At 39.4% G+C, this 20,805-nt stretch overlaps 1 protein-coding gene across 3 annotated transcripts in view; it reads left to right on the top strand.

Annotated features, from left to right (window-relative positions):
• Positions 1 to 6,138: 6,138 nt before the first annotated feature.
• CRISPLD1 (cysteine rich secretory protein LCCL domain containing 1) overlaps positions 6,139 to 20,805 on the top strand; it is a 42,308-nt gene continuing 27,641 nt past the window's right edge. For 2 of the 3 annotated variants that reach the window (XM_064507374.1, XM_064507376.1), the window contains exons 1-2: positions 6,139 to 6,374; positions 7,394 to 7,716. In XM_064507374.1, the coding sequence (XP_064363444.1) occupies positions 7,459 to 7,716 (258 nt within the window). In that variant the 5' untranslated portion in view covers positions 6,139 to 6,374; positions 7,394 to 7,458. Of the gene's footprint in view, positions 6,375 to 7,393; positions 7,717 to 20,805 lie in introns of those variants that run through there. The other variant, XM_026115250.2, reaches the window with a different exon arrangement.

Here is a 20,805-nt window from a genome sequence, read left to right as displayed (position 1 = left end):
GCCACAGTGAAGTTAAATGCTCTATTCTCACTGGCAGGAAGGCATTTACACTTTGTTTTTCTCCCTCAAACCTGTAGTTCATATGATTCATACATATAAATTTTTAATTAAACTGTCAGCCACTTTTTATAATAAAAACATAGAAAACTACATGTAGTTTATCATGAGCTTTTGTTCAAAAGTTACCATAACAATACCTACTTATCTTGGGGCAAAAATGGGTTTGCGGAAAAATGCTCCAATCCTGTCTCTGTAACGCTCCATGACCACAAAAGCAACATTTTATCCAGTTAAATTATTTTATTGAGCAGATAGCTGGAGACAATAAAAACCACCAGCTCAGTTCTCAGTCCTATTCCAAGTCAATCAGCAACAAAGGGACTTGGAACAAAGTGTTTCTGAGACAGGACTGCAAACACTGTGCTTAAAGCTCTAACTGGTTGGAGCTATTTGGTTATATGTGTTGAGACAGAGAAAAAACCCGAGCATGCTCATAACAAAAACCAGAGGAAAAATGAGAGATGCAGATGGTTGCGAGCTTTGCTGTGAGCAAAGAGAGAAGGCTAAATTCACAAGAGGATTAAAGGCACCACATACCTGCCCCAATTAGTACTTTATTTCAAATACATTAAATATAAATATGGGTTCTCAGTGTGACTTCATTTTTCCAGAAGTGTGCTAACCACTGGGTTCAAAAGCATTCCTACACATCTTCCTGGCTGAAAGAATGCTTAATTATTTTTTGAAAGAGAAGGGACAGAGAGAACGCCAGTAATGCACAGGTTGGGGGAGTTAATCAGGCACGCTCAGGCTCAAATCCTTTTAGAGAGGGGTGAGAACTGAAATCAACTATTTCATGTTTTGACTCATTATATCCTGTGATACTGAGAAAAAGGAGAAGTATGTTTTTGTCTTTAGCTATATTTTATGAACCACCATATTGATGCGATGAGTGCTACGTAGTCAGACACTATTTCTGCAAGAGTCCAATTGTTCTTCATTTTGGTAGTTTTTCTGTTTGGTAAACAAAATAATTTTCAATCTTTATATATTTAAGAGGTAAGGGTAGCAAGTTAACCAGTTCTGTAGTAAAGAACTGTTCAGAAATCAGAAAAATTTCCTGTATCTTTCTTCTAATATTTATCTTTAATGTAATTTAAGTCATGACATTTTTCTTCCTAATGATAGCTTGCCTTCTGCATACTCCAGCTCCCCAGTGGCCTGTAGCTTTGACATTTCTCCACTGGTTAACATCTTTCTCTGATTTCAGAATATTTGCAGAATGTTAATTGCTGATAACTTTTGTTCATTGTTGATGTTGGCCAAAATTAAACTAAAAACCAAGCTGTTCTTAATCTCAATTAGAAGCAAAGTAGAAGCTCCCCTAAGAAGAAATAATTGGTTTCAATCACTGCCAATAGGCAAGAGTGACTCTTTAACAGTAATACAATGATAATAAAATTATAATTCTGTCCTCATGCAATCATTGCATTCAATTCTAAAATATTTTTAACTAGTAACACAAAAGGAAAATCTTCATGACAGCTATTTATAACTTAAGTATAATAAGTTATGTTCAAATAATTGTTCTAGAAATCACTTTGTGACTTTATTTCATGTCTATCATGTATCTTTATAACCCAGTTTAAATTTGACTAGTTCATTTACTTTCTAAAAGACATTTGTGAATACTTTTTCAGGCACTTGTGTGAAATAGCTGATGAATTTGGTGCAGATCAATGTTTCTGCCAATATTTCTTGCCATCACAGTGATGGAAAATATATGATAACGGAAAGTGGCTCCTTTTACCAAAGGCCAGTAACTGTGAAGTGTTCTGAGTATTTTTGTTAAGAGCTGGTCTTTTAAATATTTTTCAAGTTTCTCTGAGACACACTGAGAAATCACAATCCTCTTTGTGAGCTCTGCTGGTGAAATACCAAAATCAATGCATATAATAATTATTCTAAAGGTGCGACAATGTCTGAAGATGATCAACTTTTGGATGAACAGCAGATTGTGCAAACGGTACTAGAGAATGCATAGTGAGGCTTTTTGATAAAAGAAAATGCTTTGAGACGCTACCTGGGACATGTAAAGTGCCCAGGTACTTGTGTGATTTCTGACAGACATGTTGTGGAAACTTAAGACATCTTTTTAACCTGGTAAAGTGGCCATAGGAAAATAATGTCCCATTAAATTTCTGTTGAGTTCTGTCTCTGAACCACCAATGTAGCCATGCTCCTTCAGAATAAAACAGCTCCCAAACTTCTCAGCAATGGACACGGCCAAGACATTTTCAGCTGAAGAAACCCAACTATCAAAAGGTCTTGCAACACTGGAATAATTTTGCTTTGGACAAAGGTTTCCCAACATACCCAGAAGTGCACAAACATACCAGCAGAAGATTCACTTTATTTCTTTTGTTGCTCTTGCCAGAAGCCCTTTGTGACAGTTTTAAAAACCTGACCAGGCAGAAAATCCAGAAACTGCAGAGACAGCTTGGGCAAAAGCTTAAACAAGGATTTGAGCACAGTTCCTCCATTTTAACCACCAACCCATAGATTAATATATTTGCTTTCTGTAGTCCCATGTATGTTTAATTGCAGAATGAGGTGGATTCGAAAAGAGTCACCAAAAGCAAAATCAAATCAGTCCTCTCCACAGCACGGTGGGAAAGGTATTCTGCTAGGTCCTAGCAAAGGAGCATTCAGGAGCATGCTCCACATTAGGCAAATATTGAAATTTGAAAATTGGTCTCCTGCTGTACAGACACATCTCCTGAAAAGTCTCATGCTTGGCCATCTTTTGTGGAAGTCTGGAACAGTTTGCAGTGTTGTAGGGATAGGCAGAGAGGGAATGCCCGCTTTGAGAAAGTCATGGGAGTTTGTATGCCTGGCGGCAGGTTGGTGACATTGGCAGTGATGTGGATCCACCTGATGCTTTAGGTGCTTGGCAGATTTTGAGGTGAAAAAAGTGTTCCTATAAATCTTACCTCCCTATGGGACCATGTGGTGGTCTGATTCATGGACTCTGATGTGCTGCATCAGAATCAACTTTATTCAAGCAAGCAAGCCCTTTATATAAGCTCTAGCCCGGATCAGTACTTTCCCGAAGGTCATGTTCCCATCATCACTCCTTCTCATTCCATACGGCTACTACCTTATCTACATACTGCTATTTATTTCTCCCAAGGCTTTCGGCTCCTTAACTCTATCTTGTCCAATCTCTCGCTGTCTGCCCCTACAGGACCAGGCAAAAAACAGTATCTTTGTGGATCTCGTTGCCTGAATTTTGGAAAAAAGTGGCAGTTAGACACTCAAGTCCCTTCACGAATCAGACTTTTTTATAATAGTTATTTTATGTGAATGCAGTGCTGTGATACTACAATGGCAAGTACCAAACCAGTAGGTATGGTAACTAAGCTTGTGTATAATCACCAGAAAGATGGCCTGGACTTTGCTTCTTCTGCCTGTTCTGAATTAAAGTCTCAGCTTTTATAATTTAGCAGATTTGCTAAGTATGTGTTTATATGTATTAGAGACTTTGTCTTTCCTACTTGGTGGTGTCACCGTTTCTTAACTCAATTCTCCACACTCAGGGGCCCTGTGTATTATTTCTATTAGGAAAACAAACTGATCATGAAGTAAAATATCTTTCATTCAGTCCTTTGTTTATATACAATGACTGCTGGAATCCTGTCTCCTCAAACCCAGGAAGACTCAAGCTGCAGAAGATTTTATTGCCTTCAAACTTTAAACCATGTTTTAGCTAAAGTTTAGGCTAAAAATATTCCTTCCTCGGATTTTCTGCGTGCCTTATTGGCAATGCTTGTCCAGCAGGTACATGGTGCCCCCTTATTGATTTGTTTCAGGTCATTTCTTTTTTGTTTTTGCTGCTCACTCAGAAAACAGCTGATGAGTCTGTCTGTCTGCATATGCCCTGCGTGTGCCTTTGGGAAGGGAGGATATTTAGCTTTTGTTTCAGTGGATGTAACAGTGCTTAAGTGTTAAGTATAACAATTTTAAATTAAGGATGGCAGTTGCAAACTCAGTGCCAGAGGTTTACACCAATCCAGCATAACACAGAATGAGAAAATGGTCTCCTCCTTCCTTACAAGTTGATCAAGACAACAGATTCAGGCAATTACATTTATGGATACACAAAATTAGTGGATAGGTCAAAATCTCATCTGTCAAAGTCACAACGCTTTTATGTGGTCACAAATCACAGAGCCATAAATGAAATACAAAGGGCACAGTCGCAGAGCGTAAGGGGTTTATTCACTTGCTGATTAATTAACCGACAAAAAAAAAAGATCAGTTGGCATGAGGTCTTTCTTTGTCTTAGTATTGAATCTAAAACCTGCATGATAATATGGTAAGGTCTTCAATTTGCCAGAGCCCAAGTATGATCAAGTGATTTCTAAAAAGCATGATGATACTCAAAATGAAAGACACAAGATGATGTTTGTTATATATTCCTATTTCAAGCCCAGCAGCTGCCCAGTACTGACATAAGGGGGGCAGCTAAAGTGCTTTACAGTGATTGATGAACCCCATAAATACCCTCACTCCTTTTTTTTTTAGTTTGTTGGTTATGATAATGTGCAACCATAAACTACCATAAAAGTAATTCCCCTTTTCTGCTATTTTCTAATGAAATAACACTTGGGGCCACCCAAAGAATAAATGGCGTGGTATGACACATACTCCTCATCAGGTGGTGATAATGAAGCTGCGCTCTGTGTGTACAGAGGCTACATCTTGACCTTCAGAGGTCTAACGAAACTGCAAGTACATCTAGCAAGATAAATGGGATGCGAGTATCACAAAAACTCAGATCTGGCTTGTGGAGTCTACCAAGTTCTCCTCATTTCTGGTTTCCGTTCTCTTCCCTCAAACTTTTTTTGATGAATAGATTATAAGTATAGCCCATCATTCAGTACAAAAAATGACAGGCATTAAGGCATCCTGGTGCGTAATCCCCCAAAGAACTTATACCCAGTGTGCATATCAAGCTGCACAATGACATTTTGCCTTAAACTTCAGATGTCACAGTTTTGCTAGGAAAAAAAAGTTTAGCTGATGATACTTCAGTGCAGAAATCTGTACCTCAGCATTGCAAAGAAAAAGTCATAAAGAGGAACCAATGTGGAGCAAAACAACTCAGCATATTGTGGTGCATATGTAATACCCATAGCACCCTGCAACACAGGTTTGGTTCATAGTGGTTAGGCAAATTATAACTAACACTGAGAAAGAAAGAGTACAATAAGAAGCAGTGGGTTACTTGCATGGCATTGTTTCTCATGGGCCGATGAAATTTGGACGTATTTACAGAGCCGATGTCTGGAGCCAGCTGAATTCTGATGAATCTTAATCTCAGTCTCTCGGTTTCTGCAAATGAAAAGATAGCAAACATTTGCAAGCTGGCACAGCAGTCCTGTGAAGACTGGAATCTGCTTGATTGTACAGTTTGTTAGTTCATTGCACCAAATTATACTAAATAAATGAAATATTGTCTTTATCAGCCTGCATAAAAAGATTTAGACTACGAGATGTTGATGCAAATACAATGCAAAAGACCTGACTCCCAGTCTTGCCAGAAACAGAAATGAGTGGTTACAAGTTTTTGAATTCTACTTCATGCAGAGAAGCCTCACGCAGCTGGTCTGAGTCCACAGCAAAATTCCTGTCCCGAAACCTCCTGCCATATCCATGCATCCGCAGCTTTGCAGAGCTCATGCGTGACGGCTTTTCCGTTTTGCTTTGCAGCAGCAGGAGCAGACTGACCGAGCATCCCCTACCCAGCTATCAACACACGGAGGTGGACAGGGCGTGGGGCCCCGTCTTGTCCTATTTTGGGCATTTGTAGGATCGAGGCCAAAATCCGGCTGGACGCAGAAGTCCCGCCTGAGGTTTGCCGCCCCGGGGATGCTGCGCGGTCCGCAGCCGGACTACACGGCGCCGGGGCGCCCGCGGCACCCCAGCCCCCCGCCCCGCCCCGGGGTGTGGGCTGTGCCCCCTCGCCCAGGTGAGGACGGGCGCGGGGCGGCGCGGAGCGGAGCGGGGCGCAGTGCGGCGCGGCCCGCCCCGGCGGGGTGCCGGGGAGTGGTGTCCGCGCACGTCACCGCCGCCCGCGATAAATGCCCGGCGGGGAGGGAGGGCGGGCGGCCGGGACGGAGGCGCACGGAGCGGCTCGGGGCGGCGCGGCGCGGCAGCCGGCAGCGCGCACAGCGACACCTCGCCCCCGCCGGCCCCGCGCGCCCGGGCGCTCCCGCACGGCCGCGGCCGGGCTGCGCCGCGCCACCCGAGCGCGGAGGGCGGCGGAGCGCGGCGGGCCCCGCGGCGGGACGGCCGCCGCCGGCGGAAGGGTAAGGAAGGGCTCTCGCGGCGCCGGCGCGCGGCCGCGCCCCCGGCATCCCCGCGGCGGCGTAGCCCCGGCGGGCGGCCCGCGCCCGCGCCCGCGCAGCCGGCGCGCGGGGACTGCGGCGGGGCAGCGCTCGCTCGGGGCCAGCTTCCCGGCGTGCTCAAGGGCGGCCCGGCCGGGCCGAGGCCGGGGCGCCCCCCGGCCCCCCGTTCCAGGCTGCTGCCGGCGGCGCTGCCGGCCGAGTCCTTTGCTGCCCCTTCCTCGTCGTTTTGTTTCCTCTCCACGGCTGGAGGCAGCGGGGTTGGTGTGGCGGTATTAATGCGTTTCGACCCGGAGTGAGGCAGCCCGCGGGCTTTGCTGCCGATACGTACTCAGGCACGTAGGAGTGGGGCTTGGGGATGTTCTGTGCCTGCTAGCACTACTTTTTCAGAGTTAGCTGTGCCTTTCTTTGTTCAGTAAATAGAATAACCCTATCTCCCCCCATTTGTCTGACAGAGTTGAATACTTCTAGTTTTACTAGATGCTGGGAAATCATAAAGCAAAAACTCTTTCTTAATCAAAATCATGTTTTCAAATGCACCAAGAGTGTGTATTTCATATTAACTTTCTTGAGTTCTTCAGTTCACATTTAGGCATTGAGTGCAAGCCTTTTAGCTTGAACTGTTTTTTTGTTCATAAATTCCAGTACTGGAAGACCTTATCTAAAGTCTAATCTTCAGTAATGCCTGGCTCCTTTTAAGTACATATGAAAAGCATGCTTTCTTGCAAGCAGCCACTGAAGTGGGCATGCCAGTGTACTTTATAAAGCCACTTAAATGATCCTAAGGTTGAAGATAAGCTATCCTTCAAAAAACACAGCACACATTTGTTGGTGTAAAGTACGTGTAGCATCCTCATCTGTCTCCCTAAAACAACACTGGGAAACTCTCCACCCACTACAGTTTGACTTTTGTTACTCAGCAGATTCATACAGGCCAATGCGTCAACCTCAAGATTACATTGCTCTCTCTTATGCCTTTACAGCTGACAGACCTGGAAGAAAGACTTTGTCTTGGAGCTAACTCCTGAGCATTTTGAGATCATTCATCATGAAGTATGTAGTACAGGAATGGCTCAGAGTAACTACCTTGCTATTCATAGCTCAAGCAGTTTCTGCAATGATTCTTCCCAATGCCACGCTCTTAGAGGAACTTTTGGAAAAGTACATGGATGAAGATGGTGAGTGGTGGATCGCCAAGCAGAGAGGGAAAAGGGCTATCACAGACAGTGATATGCAAAGTATCTTGGATCTTCATAATAAATTACGGGGTCAGGTGTATCCACCAGCTTCCAATATGGAATATATGGTAAGGAAAAACTGACAGTGACATCCAGAAAGAAATGTTCATAGAGTAGTTATTGGCACTTTATCAGCATACTTTCAGTTTTAGCTTGCTTGTTTTCTCATTTAAAGCACTTGTTACTTGTTTGCCCCTCTCACTCTCTTTTTCCTTTTTAACAGCACAGGGTAAACTGTGAGATAAAAATTGCCTGTTTGTGGATCAAGTATCATATTCTACTGATATTAATGGCTTTATCTCTGATAGCTGTCCTGGCTGGAAGGGGTCTTCCTCAGCATGAGGGGCCAATTTACAAAAGTGGATTATTCATAATAGTTGTTTATGTCTTAAGAAGTTATCATTTGAGAAGTTTCAAAATAACATAGATTCTCTCCCAAACTTCTAGGCTGGATGGAATTTCTGAGCAGAAAGAGACTCCTATAACAGGAAAGTCTTCTATTTAAGTTGGCATATGCTACTAGACTGGAGTCCTGTATGTTTCTAATAATGTGATACATAATTTCTATTTGTGTTTTTGCTTTAAGAAACCTCTGTTTTTGGTAAGCTATTTGGAGGCTTAAATCTTGCATGTTTTTGAATTTCAATTTTATGCCATAGTTCAAGGCTAACCTAAAGCTCTCTTTACCAATTATATCAAATCAGGTATGCTAAAATTTTGTCATTAGAGGTTTTAAGAACGTTTCACAAGAATGGTTATCTCTCCTTCATTCTTGCTTCTGCAGAAAAGCTTAAATCTAATTCCTGTGTTGGTGCTATGTATTATTTGTTTATTTCTCCAAGTATTAGAGAAATATCATTACTGTAAGAAGGGCTGGTAACACCAAATATTGCGCAGGTTTCCTGAGACCTTCTACTGGAAGGTGATAACAGAGGATCATACTAACACATTTGAAGATGTAACTGTCTGTCCCAGCTTGCAGTGATTTCTCTCTCAGCATGGAGATGTGATTGAACAGATCATGTGTGTGTCCTGGACACATGCGTGCTTAAATCAAGAAAGGCAATTTAACTTAAGTTAACCAACATGCATGTTATAATATTAGGCTAAGAGCAATCAGAGAATTAGTTACCTCATCTCATCTCCAAACAAAGGGGCAATTAAATACCTGTAACTGTTTCAATTATGGCCATATCCTTAAACTTTATTTTCTGTTGTGACTTTTTCAAACCTTTCTGTAATATCACACTTTTGTTCCCAGTATTTTACTCAGGTTGATCTCTTTTCTGGAAAACTTGAGCCAAAGCTTTCCAGCCTTTTTGTAAAAGCAGAATAGGGAAGAATATATTGTTATCTTGAGTTAAAATACTGCAGAACTTTTCCTTGAGATTCTACTTTGATTTTAGTCATAGTTTAGTTTCCATTCCTAATGTACATTTTCCTGTGTTATGTATCTTGGAAGACAGAATTTGGATGTACTCATTAGATTTTTAGCAGCTGCGTTCTTCAAAGAACTTCTGCACTGCGCACACTTCGGCCCAGACTCTGTTAGGTTTGTATCTGGAGCAAGGATTTTCTTTATTTCTTTTTTTCCCTTTCTTTTTTTTTTTTTCCCCCATCTGCTTGCCCATGGCCCCTGTTCCAGAGAACAAGTGGCATGGAAATGAGATTGCCTGATTTTAGCACAGAGGAGGTATCCTTAGGGAGAAGGACTGGGGAAATAGGAGCGGAGCGGGACAGGCAGTTTTAGGGGAGAGTGGGACTCAATGTTGGCAGTAGTATCCAAAGGGATCAGGGACTGCCTTGGGCAAGAGTTTGGGATTCATAACCCTTAAAGGGTCTGTCTGAAGGGATGGACACTGGTGTTCAGGGGATCCAGGAGAAGGAGATGGAGGGAAGCTGAGAGTCTGGTCAAGGGGACCCTGAGGAATCGGTGGTATGGAAGGAAAGAGCACTTGATCAGATGTGGTTGGGGGAAGAACTGGGACTCTCTGGGCAAAGAAAGATTGGGAGTAGGAGATTATGGAAGGAGGTTAAGAGCATGGGAATATGCTAAGAGGCTATTTTAAAAGGATAAGCCATGGTGTGAGTGGGAAGGGAGGTTGTAACAAGTGGAAGAAAGAAGTGGGAGCAGGAATTGGGAACCGAGAGGGGATGGTTGAGGAGACAATGGCAGCTCTGTGCTGCTTGGACAAAGGGAAGAAATGCCAGAATTTATGATTCCTTGCACACATTTTATGATAAAATCTGTAATTAAGTGATTGTCCACTGTCTTTTCGATATGATGTGTCATAAATGAATCAGGACTATTTAATAGGTTTGATAAGAGCAAGATATGAATATTGAATGGTAAAAGAGGCATGGGGCCACAAACTGAACAACCAAGAAGCAATAAATGATAGGATTGTTCATTAAGGAGACATGATTTGTTTTGTGTACTCAATGACACCAAGTTCCTTTGGGAAAAAAGTAAAATCTGGTTATTATTACTGTGTATATATGCAAGAAATGTGTTAATTATACAGGCAAACTCCATTCTGTAATTTCATAACTACTTACTGATTTTGCAGCTATATAATTATTGTTCATAATTAAATATAGAAAAATGCATGTTGTGACACTTAATATACACTTTATTTTTCAAGATACATATTCCTAATAGGAGAGACAAATATCACCTTCCAGATTAAAAAAAAAAGCTCTTAGATCTTGTTTTAGAAGTTTCTGTGACCTCTGAATCAGAATTTTATGAATTCTAGAAAGATCAAATAGGCAAGTATTGATAGAATTAAGACTGTACTTGGCTATTTATTGAAAAATAAAGGATAGGGCTAGATGGGGGTGTTCAATTATAAAAAAAAAAAATTGAAATTTCATCAGATAGACCCATACTACTAAAAAAAAAATAAATCTTACACTTTGACTAGGATACATCTGGTCTTATCAAAGGTTGAGTTCCAGTTCTCCAGAATAGGGAGGCAATCCTCCTGAATGTTTGCTTGATATCTAGTGAAACTGATGAGTAAAGATGCAAAACTTTGTCTACCTTTCGGGCGCTTGAATAGTACAGAAATACTGGCAAAAAGCTCCTGGTCTGGCCACAGTCCTGCCAGAATAAGCTGTCCTTTGTACTAGTAAAACCATTCCTTGGAAATACGGCTAGATCTATTTGTGAAAGTTATTTTATCAAATATTAATTAATATAAATATTAAATAAATTTTATCAAATCTCAATCTGAATGTAAGTGTTCGAAGTTCAGGCACCCAACTGATATACTTATCTCTTTAGAAGCCTGTCATATAGGTTAAGAAAAAGTTTAAAATCTCCAAGTGTACTTGGAACTGGGAGAAAACATCTGGGGGACTGCATGTCTCTCATTGCACTATTCGTATGTTACAACTAAGCTAATCTGAACAGCTGGCTCTGGCTAAAAAGGCTGGCACTACCTCTTTGACTCAACCGCTGGCTGCATGCCTCTGTCTCACTCCTGCCACTGGCACTTCTCTGAGTTGATGATGACATTGATTCAAGTACTTAAAGAATCAGAAAAATAATCTTTGTATATTTTGGGTTTTTTGGGGGGAGAAGGTTAACTTTCTGCCAATTTGGGTACTGGGACTGGCTTCCAGCATAGCTGACTCCAAGCACCAGTGCTGATAAAAGGAAGAGGATGGGAATGCCTAGCTGAGGAGTAGGGGAAGAAGAACCACCCTTTGGACAGGAGCTATTGGTTATATTGCCTTACTTGTAAGGTCCAGCCTTACCTTTGAGGGAACCACAGGGCTAAGGCTGCATTCTCAATTTAAGTTGTGCGGAGGAGAACTTCTTACATGCTCTTTACTAGCATACCTCTGTGCACATACCTTCTGAATACATCAGTATTCAGAAGAAAACTGGAACTGCATGGATACTGAAAAGAATAAACCATAACATGATATTGCATGCCATATGGCATGTTAAAATTTTGATTTAGCTTCAGTCATAAGGAGATATAGTGATATAAAATAATATCTATATGATGATACTCTAGTACAGATAGTCTGTGGTTCCTTGATTCTTGATTCTTGATTTTATTAAAAAAAAGGTTAAATTGCTACTTTTCTGTACTGCTGTAAATTCCCCCCTTATGACATGAAAAAGAAAAGAAAACAGCCTATCATAGTTGGGAAACCTAAAGTTACTAACTGCAGTAAGATTTGCTGTAGAGATGTCTAATCAACAGAACCTTCTGATGGTTGGCTGGCTGAATTTACTGCATCAAAAGTTCATCTTTCCAAATAATCTGTCCCTGGTGGTGACCAGTAGTGGATTCCTAGGGTAAGAGAATAAGATCAGAGCATACAAACAGAGAAACTTCTGCAATGAAGTCTCCCAGCTTTCAACAAACAGCAGTACTTCCTAAATCTGCAGTTGTATTTTTGTGTCCAATAGTCCCAGATGGGTCTTCTACGAATCTAAATACTATGCATCTTATATGAGTTTATATTCTTTGCATATATGAGATCGAGTTGCCATGTTCTACAACTGTGCACTATGTGGAAAAAGTACTTCTCTTTTCCTTTAAACCTGCTCTTTTATTTGATACCTCATTTTTCTTTATTGTGAGAAATAATGCAATATTCTCACATATTTATCCTTTTTTGTATTTCACAGTTTTCTAGCCTTTTAGCATATCCTCAGTAGTCACCTCTTTTTTCAGCTGCAGAGTTCTACCCTCTAACTTGAAAACTGTTCCCTCTGAAAGCTATTCCATTTTGTTGTCCTCCACCTGCTGTGGTTCTACTGCATTCTTGTTAGTTCAAAGGGAACACAACTGCATACACTGACAGTTTGGTGTACTGTGGATTTATATAGTTGGATTTTTTTGTGTTCTTTATTCTCTTCCTAATAATTCTTAACGTTCTTCTGCTTTTTGGCCTTGAATAAACTAAAGCTGTCATTTTCAAAGAGCTCTTCACAGTGTTTCCAAGATCTTTCCACTGTGCTGATGGGTCATTTCCAGCTCCCTACTGTGTATGTATAGTTGGCTGTAATCTCCTGTACTCATTACTTTGCCTGTATTGACATGGAATGTTATCTGCCAGTTTGTCTGCTACTCAGTATTACAGAATCTTTATTTTAGTATCTCTTTTTTTAACTACCTTAAATAACTTAATTCTATCAATAAACATCATCACCCAACTTGCATTCTCCTGTATTGGGATGTTATGAAGAAGCTGCTGTACTGTCATGTACAGCAGAAAAGCAAGGATGTATATTTCTTGAAATTTGAAAAATGATTGCTTATTCTTAAGTTGTTTTCTGTCTTTTTATCACCTTTTCCTTTATCTCAGAATACCTTCTTTTTTTTTTTTCTTTTCCCTGATCACGGAAAGGCAAAGACCTCTCCTTTAAGACAAAAAGGAAAGGTCTTGATTTGCCATGCTTTTGTCAACATATATAATAGTCTTGGAATATGTAAGAGAATATATTTTTTCTGTGGTTAAGATACTCATTTGGCAAATCACTAACTTTAGACACTACTTAGAACCTTATACACACTACTGTCATCAATAACACCCTTAAATAAGGCATGAAGTGTCATACAGCAAAAACTCTTGCTTCAAATAAACAACAGTAACATGATAAATCAGGAAATAAGTACATTGTTTGTTGTTCAGACTAGATTGACATGGAAAGCCTTATTCTACCTTCTTCAGTTAGAAGAGTTATTTATTACTGCATTATTAATGAATTATTACTAAATTTTAAAGTGTTGATAAAACTCAAAATACTTGATTTAGGCACCATAGTCCTACAATTTTCTAATCTTTTGATCCTTTTAATTTCATTTTTTGTAAGTATTATTTGTGTATCATGGACTGACTTTGCAAAATTATTACGTTTTCTGATAATTTTAATGATAATGTTGCACTTTAACAAATTTGAATGTGTTCATGAAAATTGAGATTTTTTTCCTAGTTGTCATGGTTGACACTTTAAAAATACTCTTAAATATATGAAAAATGGAAGATGTTAGTTCCTTTGTATTCTAAATACCTGTACTCTGGAAACTACCAAGTATCAACCTGGAATAAAATCTGCAATTTTAATTAATGAATTTATCATGAATTCTCTTTTAAGCCTTCTCTTAGTATTTTTTCCTTGAATTCATAAAAGTAGATATATTTTTCTAAGCACATGAGTAAGTCAAATAGCTCATGTGGGAGCCTCATTCCATGCATATGCCTTGGCTGTACTGAAAAGTGTTTAAATTCCTAGCTTGATAAATGGCAACCTATTTCAATCTGGTATTTCTTGGCACCTGGCCACATACTATGTTTTGTAATTACCATAATTGGAGAACATCAGTGTCCTCTGGGGCAAGTAAATCTTTTTATTTATTTGTTTTTAGTCTTCTTCTGGCCAGATCCTGCCTGTACATGCTAGGGATATCATCACAAAGCCTATACCTTGCTTCTATAAAGATTTATTTTGCAAACCTTATGAGAGAAATAAAATCTTATAAAAGTACTCTTTTTAAATTCAAGCTAGAGTCATTTATGTGGTATAGCTGCATGGTTCCTATGGACAGTTATATATGTGCATCTCACAGCAGTATTGGATCTGTATTTTATTCACAGGGATAAAAAAATACTTATCTTTCTTCTTACTTGGTGTTGCTATATTACCTTGGAAGGTCTTATCTTTCTGAAAACTTTGATAGTGATAAATGATGTGTTGGAAGATCTGATACCATACCATTCGTTTCAAAACTGTGACTGATCCCTGGCTTGCATGGGGCCTCACATTTTGGTGGCAAGAAGGCTTGCCACTCTCAATAACTTCGTGAAGACTTCAGAAGAAGGATATTAAGAATGACTGTAAATATTTTGGGGGTCTGAATAATCTTGTGTGTTGGTCCAGTTTCTCACTTAGATTTTTCAGAATTCTTCCTCAGGGAAATTCATCTTGTATTTGAATAGAGATCAGTGGACTTTGGATCATATGAACCCACTGGCACATACAGCTGTTGCATGGATGAGAGTAGAGCATTATTCATGTGATCATAGTGACTGAATAGGGATTGAAATAAATTTTTGACTACTGTGTGCTGCTTTTGTATCATACAATCTGCATAAGTCTGGATCTAGCAGTGTCTCTGTGCATACCTGTCAGATCCCAGCTGAGATTTCTGTCTAGAGCATACTGGGCTACAGAGCTGAAACCTGTGCTGGAGTCAGTCTCTGCGCTCCAATGTGTAGAGGAGAATTAAAACTGCATGAGGAATGGTAAAGGCCTGGTAGTGGACTTACACACTGTGGTGAATTTTTCTATGCTGAACAGCAATGCCCTGTTTAAATTCTTAGACCTTTTTGACAAAACTCTTGCATGTCTCTGTTTAGCTTGTCTTGTCAGTTTTGCCAAGACTCTGCAGGGACGCTTGGCTAAAAACAATTCCCATTCCTTTTGAGCAGAGAACTCTGGTTTGTGGAATCCTTTAAGTGGCTGGAGAGCACTTAGGGTGCCAAAAACATAGCAGCTCTTTCAGAGTGAACCTGTCTGCTTTCCCTCTGGTTTTCCACTTCCCTGCCCCACTTCAAAGGATGGCGGAAGTGCTTCAGCTTCTTTGCCTGTGCTCAAAGGCTACTGACACTGCATCAAAGAGCACAGTGACGTTGACTTATCCTCTTATTCTCTCTGGCACTTTTAGCAGAGGATTGTGCAATGCAAAAGTGGCCAAGAAAGCAAGTGGATAAGTCCACGTTATGACTTTTGTTGATGCAATGCCAAAAACAACTAAGCAACTCCAAGTAAAGAAACTGAAAGTGGAAAGTAGCAGAAAGGCTTACTGTCTCAAAGTTTATGGGAGCTTTCCCAAAATAAAAATAAGTAACTACATAGGACAGACACTGTTCCTTTCTTATTTTGCTGTCAGAGAACTTCTTCATCTCCCATATCAAAAAGATTATTGAGCGGTAATCAGGAGTAACAGAACCAGAAATAAGTGCGAAGTGGAGGCTGAACACAGAAGGAGTCACTGAGATTTATAAAAGGAACTCCAAGTAGCCTGCCATCTTCATGACATCTGAATGGCAATCTTCTTTAATATAAGATTTTTTAATTGAGAAATAAAAATTGGTATTTATTGCTTATATATAATACTAGATATGAATTTGACTCCTTATCTATAAATATTAGCCCTCACCCTTAGCTTTGGCATGAAGTGTAGTGACTTTCACAGTCGGAAAAATATGATTCATTAAGAAGACTATCTTCTGTCCTTATTGAGAGGCATGATTTTCTACTCCGTTATGAAGTCAGATGTACTTAAAATTAGGTTACTTCACTCATTACGTCAGTGTTCTGGCTGTGTTTCAAGAAAGAAAGATGCCTGATACGTAGCATAATATATTTGTCCTGAACTCCCTGTTGGCTCTCTAAATGCCTAGAAACTCTTGCGTTAATACATTTTCCAACTGCTTTCTTTAAGACTGTATTTAAATGTATTTCTAACAGCAATGCCAAGTCACATATAATCAATGTGTGATCTTTTTCAGTAATTTCCATTCATTTCTATTGTACTAAAGTGATATCACAGTGGTCACCTTTTAAAAGCAAACATTGATTTTGCTGCATATTTGAGATGTTGCAGGTAATTCCTGTTCAAAGTGTAGGAAATTCTGTAGCATCTGTAAAACTACTATATGAAAGCAAGTAGTTACAGCTAGTTTATAGTGGTGATCACCATTAGGATTTGAAGTAAGGACCCTTAGCTATAAATATTTATGAATACTCTTTGTAATAAATGTGTGTGATTTATACTTTGACAATGGACAAAATGCAGAAATCAAGATCAGTTTTCACACCACTGTTGCTTCTTTTCCTTTCCTGTCAGAATATACAAATGAACAGATGATTTTAAGTCATGTTCTAATAGAAAGTCTTTATGCAATGTTTTTAAAAAGTGGCAAAGTAAATGTACTGTTTCAGAACACCTTGGAAACCTGAATATTCCAGCAAGGTTTTTTTAATGTGTTTAGAGTACACACAAAATTAAATGTGATTAGTCATGTCTGCTTGTTCCTATTCCTGTTTTTCACTTTTTGAACACAAAAACCTCAAACACATGAAACTGTAATAGAGAGAGGCTTCAAAAATTGGTTCAATTTATTCAGTGTTTGGGAACAATATTTTTGGCCTCATACTGCTTTCCTGTTTCCAGGCAAAAGCCACAGTTTTTCCTGCTTTTTAATCTTTTCCAAAAGAGTTGCTGAAACCTCAAGGTCTATTCAGGGATTTCTGCCCAGGTTAAAGCTCTATAAACTCCAGTCTACCACATGGTAGCATATGAGGTCCTTACCATTTATTTGTAGACAAACTGTATTCCTCCATCAGAAAATGGATACCTAACTTCCTTGGTAGTGAAAAGTTTAATGGTTTTACATATCCTCTTTCTCTGTGTTTAGAGGATATATTAGTACTTATTAGTATGGTTGTTTTCATATTTTCAATGAGATTTGTCCAGTGTTTCAGTGTTTCAGGACTCTTGAGTTTTTGTGCTCGCTCTGCTTTATACTATCTAGGTGACCTTAGGTGAGCATTGGGTCCAGTATTTCCAAACTCAGGTGACTGAAGCTAAGCATCTCCATTGTCTGTATGTGACTTTCTTTTCAGTTTTGCTAATAATCATTAATTCCCATGGACTTCCCTCTGAAGCCTACATGTGGATGAAAATGCCTTACCAAAGCCTAATTTTCTCAGAAAGCCAAGCTGAACACTGCCAACGTCTGTCAAGAACAGATCATATCAAACCAATCTATTCTATTTTTTTGACCCAGAAATTAACTAGCACAGTGTATAAAGGTATAAAAACTGTCAAAATGGCAGAACGCTAAAGTGGTGGTGCACTGTTGGAGTCTTTCCCTTTTGGTTCAGTATTTTGTTTATGACTTGGATAAGTACAGAATACACTTGAAAACTGCAGAATACATTTAGCTGGGTGTAGGTTGTGATTGTTTTAGAAAACACAGTCAAAATTAGAAGAAGAATGTGACAAATGGAAGTAATGGTCTTGAATCAACATGATGAAATATAGTAAGTTTAATTGCAAGGTAGAGAAAAAGGAGGAAATCAAACAAGTAGAACACAAGGAATAAACTACGTATGTAACACTACAGAAAAAAAGATGTGGGGGTAATACTGAATTACAAAATAATATGAAGCAGTGGTGTTTCACAAAAGGTAAACCATCAGGTATGCATGACTTCCGTGTGTGAAACTGGTGAGACCTTGGCTGAAACGTGATGCACAGTTATGATCATGTTTTAAGAAGGGTCTAGCTGCAATAGTGAGAATGAAGGAGATTAGCAGAATTGATTATCAGGGTATGTGATTTATGAATAAGACTGAAGGAGTGAAGCAGCTGAATTTGGTTAATCTGGGAAATAAAAAAAAATTGTTACAGAGAGTGATTTGTATTTTCTTCTTGGCAAGAAAACATCAGCTAGCATTGCAGGGAAGGAGATCTAGGTTGCATACCAAGGAAATCCTCTTTACTCTTAAAGTGTTGAAACTCCAAAAAATTGTGAAACTATTCTAATTTATTAAAAATGTGGATAATACAGATTTTATTCTGGCTCAGTGGAGGAAGCTGGACTGTAGTCAAGATCAGTCACTTCAGGTCTTTTCCATCTGTACCTCCTTGTGATTCTGTGCTGACACCAGGTAGCTGATTTCTATTTCTTAAGTGTATTTAGGGCTTATTTGATCATGGCATTTCTCATCCAATGTTTCATCTTTCCTTTTTTCTTTCTCAGCATCATTAGTCTTAAAGAATACGGTGTATTCTATTAAAAAGCAAATAAATACCCATACTGTACTGAGGTATTTACTTTACCACTCTCTCCCTATATTTAGAATGTATACAGCAATGAGGTATTTATACTATGCCATGGTAAATGTTTATTTTCAGTGTTGCCCACTGTACTTACTTTTCCATCTTTACTGAGTTTAAATTTTAGCCCTTTTTTTCTTTCTATATAGTCCCATTCCATATGATTTTTTTCCACTTATGTATACGAAAATCTCTCCAGTTCAAATGTTACCACTATATTTCTTACATTTCACTGGAAAATGCTTTTTGAGCTACTGGGCTTGCTAGTTCTGTTATAACACCAGTTGATGTAATTGGGATACTCACTTATGCTGGCCTGCCTTAGCTGAGAATTAACTCTTTGATTTAACAGTCACGGAACATAGATGGTGGGATTCATATTGTCAAGCTTTTGATGTCCTGTGGTGAAGATGTCTGTGTTTGAGCCAGTCTCTTTTATAGCCAGTGGGAGAAAGTTTATCCAAGAGACAGTTTATTTTAATTAAAATTGGATAGATAAAATAATCAGATGAATCTCCCTCTGTAGATGCTTATTTGCTTATGTTAACTATAAAGGCAATTTAGATAATTAGCTCAGATGTAGATATCTGCTTGAGGCTATCTAAACTCAGGGGTGATTAATCTCCATAGTTTAGCTGTTGATGAGCTATAATTTGAGCTGCAGTATCCTCACTGAAATGTCAGCTCCTTCATCAACATTACATTGGTTTCAGCCAACACCCTACTTGAACGCTATGTTGACAGAGGTTAACTACCACAATTTGTAGTCCAGTCTGTAAAGTTAAACTGATGTTAGTTGTGGCTTATATGATGTGATATGCCGTAAACTATGGATGTTCAGGAGAAGGTCCGTATGTCATGCAACATTCCTGCTACAAAACTTGTAACCTCTGGGAAAGAAGAAAAGTAGGCAGCTGGAGTCAGTAACTGTTATTACCCTTTCAGTTTAATCTGTCACCTTGGTCTTAGCCTGGCATATGTGGAAGTTTTGCAGAGCCCTAATAGTGCCATTTCTATGCGAATGCCTTTTGATGGTATGCTGTCGAGGTTTTCACAGAATATCATCAAAGACAAAGCCTGTGTTGGCACGTGTTGTGGTGCGATAGAAGGAGATCTGTAGAGGAAAAGAATTGGTGCTAAGGACCTGCCATTCATGCTCCATGGATTTTGATGGTTTTATTTTGAACTAGTTTTAATCTGGTACCATGGACTACACACCTATTAGCATTAGGTACACCCCTGGAGCATAGCTCCTGACCTAGTTTCATCTGAAAGGAATCCAGTTTGTACTCCAAGAATGCTCTGTGATGTTAGCCAAAGCACAGTAAGTAGGAATGATCAGGAGTTTCTTGGCAAATCATGTGCCTGATCTAAATAAAAATGGTTGCCATAGACAAAGCGTAATTGAGTCTAAGTTCAGTCTTGGTGTATGCGATAGTTTTGCAATCCCAGTCTAAAAGATCAACATAGTTTACTTACTGCTGGCTTCATGGAAGGGAATGTTTTGGACAGTAGATGTGTGTGAATGCTAAGAAATGCAGCAGAAGTGGCATAAATAATCATGGGATTCAAGATGATATGCAAGTTGTTTTCCAAAGCTGGAAGAGGGGGACAATAGATAAAATATGCAGTCCAAATGAGACTGTAAGGCTGAAGTATGTAGAGTTGAATATTTTCTGCTCTCACTGAAAAGTAGATGCTTGCTAGGACTGGAGGTTTAGCCAATGTCCCTGCCATACATGTTAGCTCAACTGTGAGTTTAGATAGCCATTCTGTGTGATGTACTGGTTTGGGTAGCAGAAGCGTCTAAGCTATAGATCATGACATCTTGTCAGTTGAAGATCATTCTGAATAGCTTGTGAAATCAAGTCTACAGCATCATTTACCTTGAACTAGACATTTTTGTGTATGGCTAAGCCATGGGAGGAAGATGCTTCAGAGCAATAGTATGTAAAAAGTTATTCTAGACCTTTTCTGTCACACAGGAGGATGTAAGAGTAGAAGGGAAGTGGCTGTGCTGATATCTTACTTTGGGGGAAGACACATCCTCTTGGATGGCTAAGAAGCTAGTTTTCAGCATTTGGATCTCCTGTTCTGAATGTATGTTTCATTAGAAAAAACAGATCATTTGTCATAAGGAAGGATTTTACTTTTGAGCTTAAAGTCATCTCTGAATGACGTAGGGGTTTTAGTAAGTGTATATTTGGCAAGGTTGAAGGCTAAGAGATAGAATCTTGATTAAGTGTTGGATAAGTGCTTGCTTGATGGAGTCTGCCTTCC

The sequence above is a fragment of the Dromaius novaehollandiae genome, chromosome 2 (genome assembly GCF_036370855.1).
Source record: "Dromaius novaehollandiae isolate bDroNov1 chromosome 2, bDroNov1.hap1, whole genome shotgun sequence".
In the NCBI taxonomy this organism is placed as follows: Eukaryota; Metazoa; Chordata; class Aves; order Casuariiformes; family Dromaiidae; genus Dromaius; species Dromaius novaehollandiae.
Note: the sequence above shows the minus strand (reverse complement) of the source record. Positions and strands in the feature narration are given on the sequence as shown.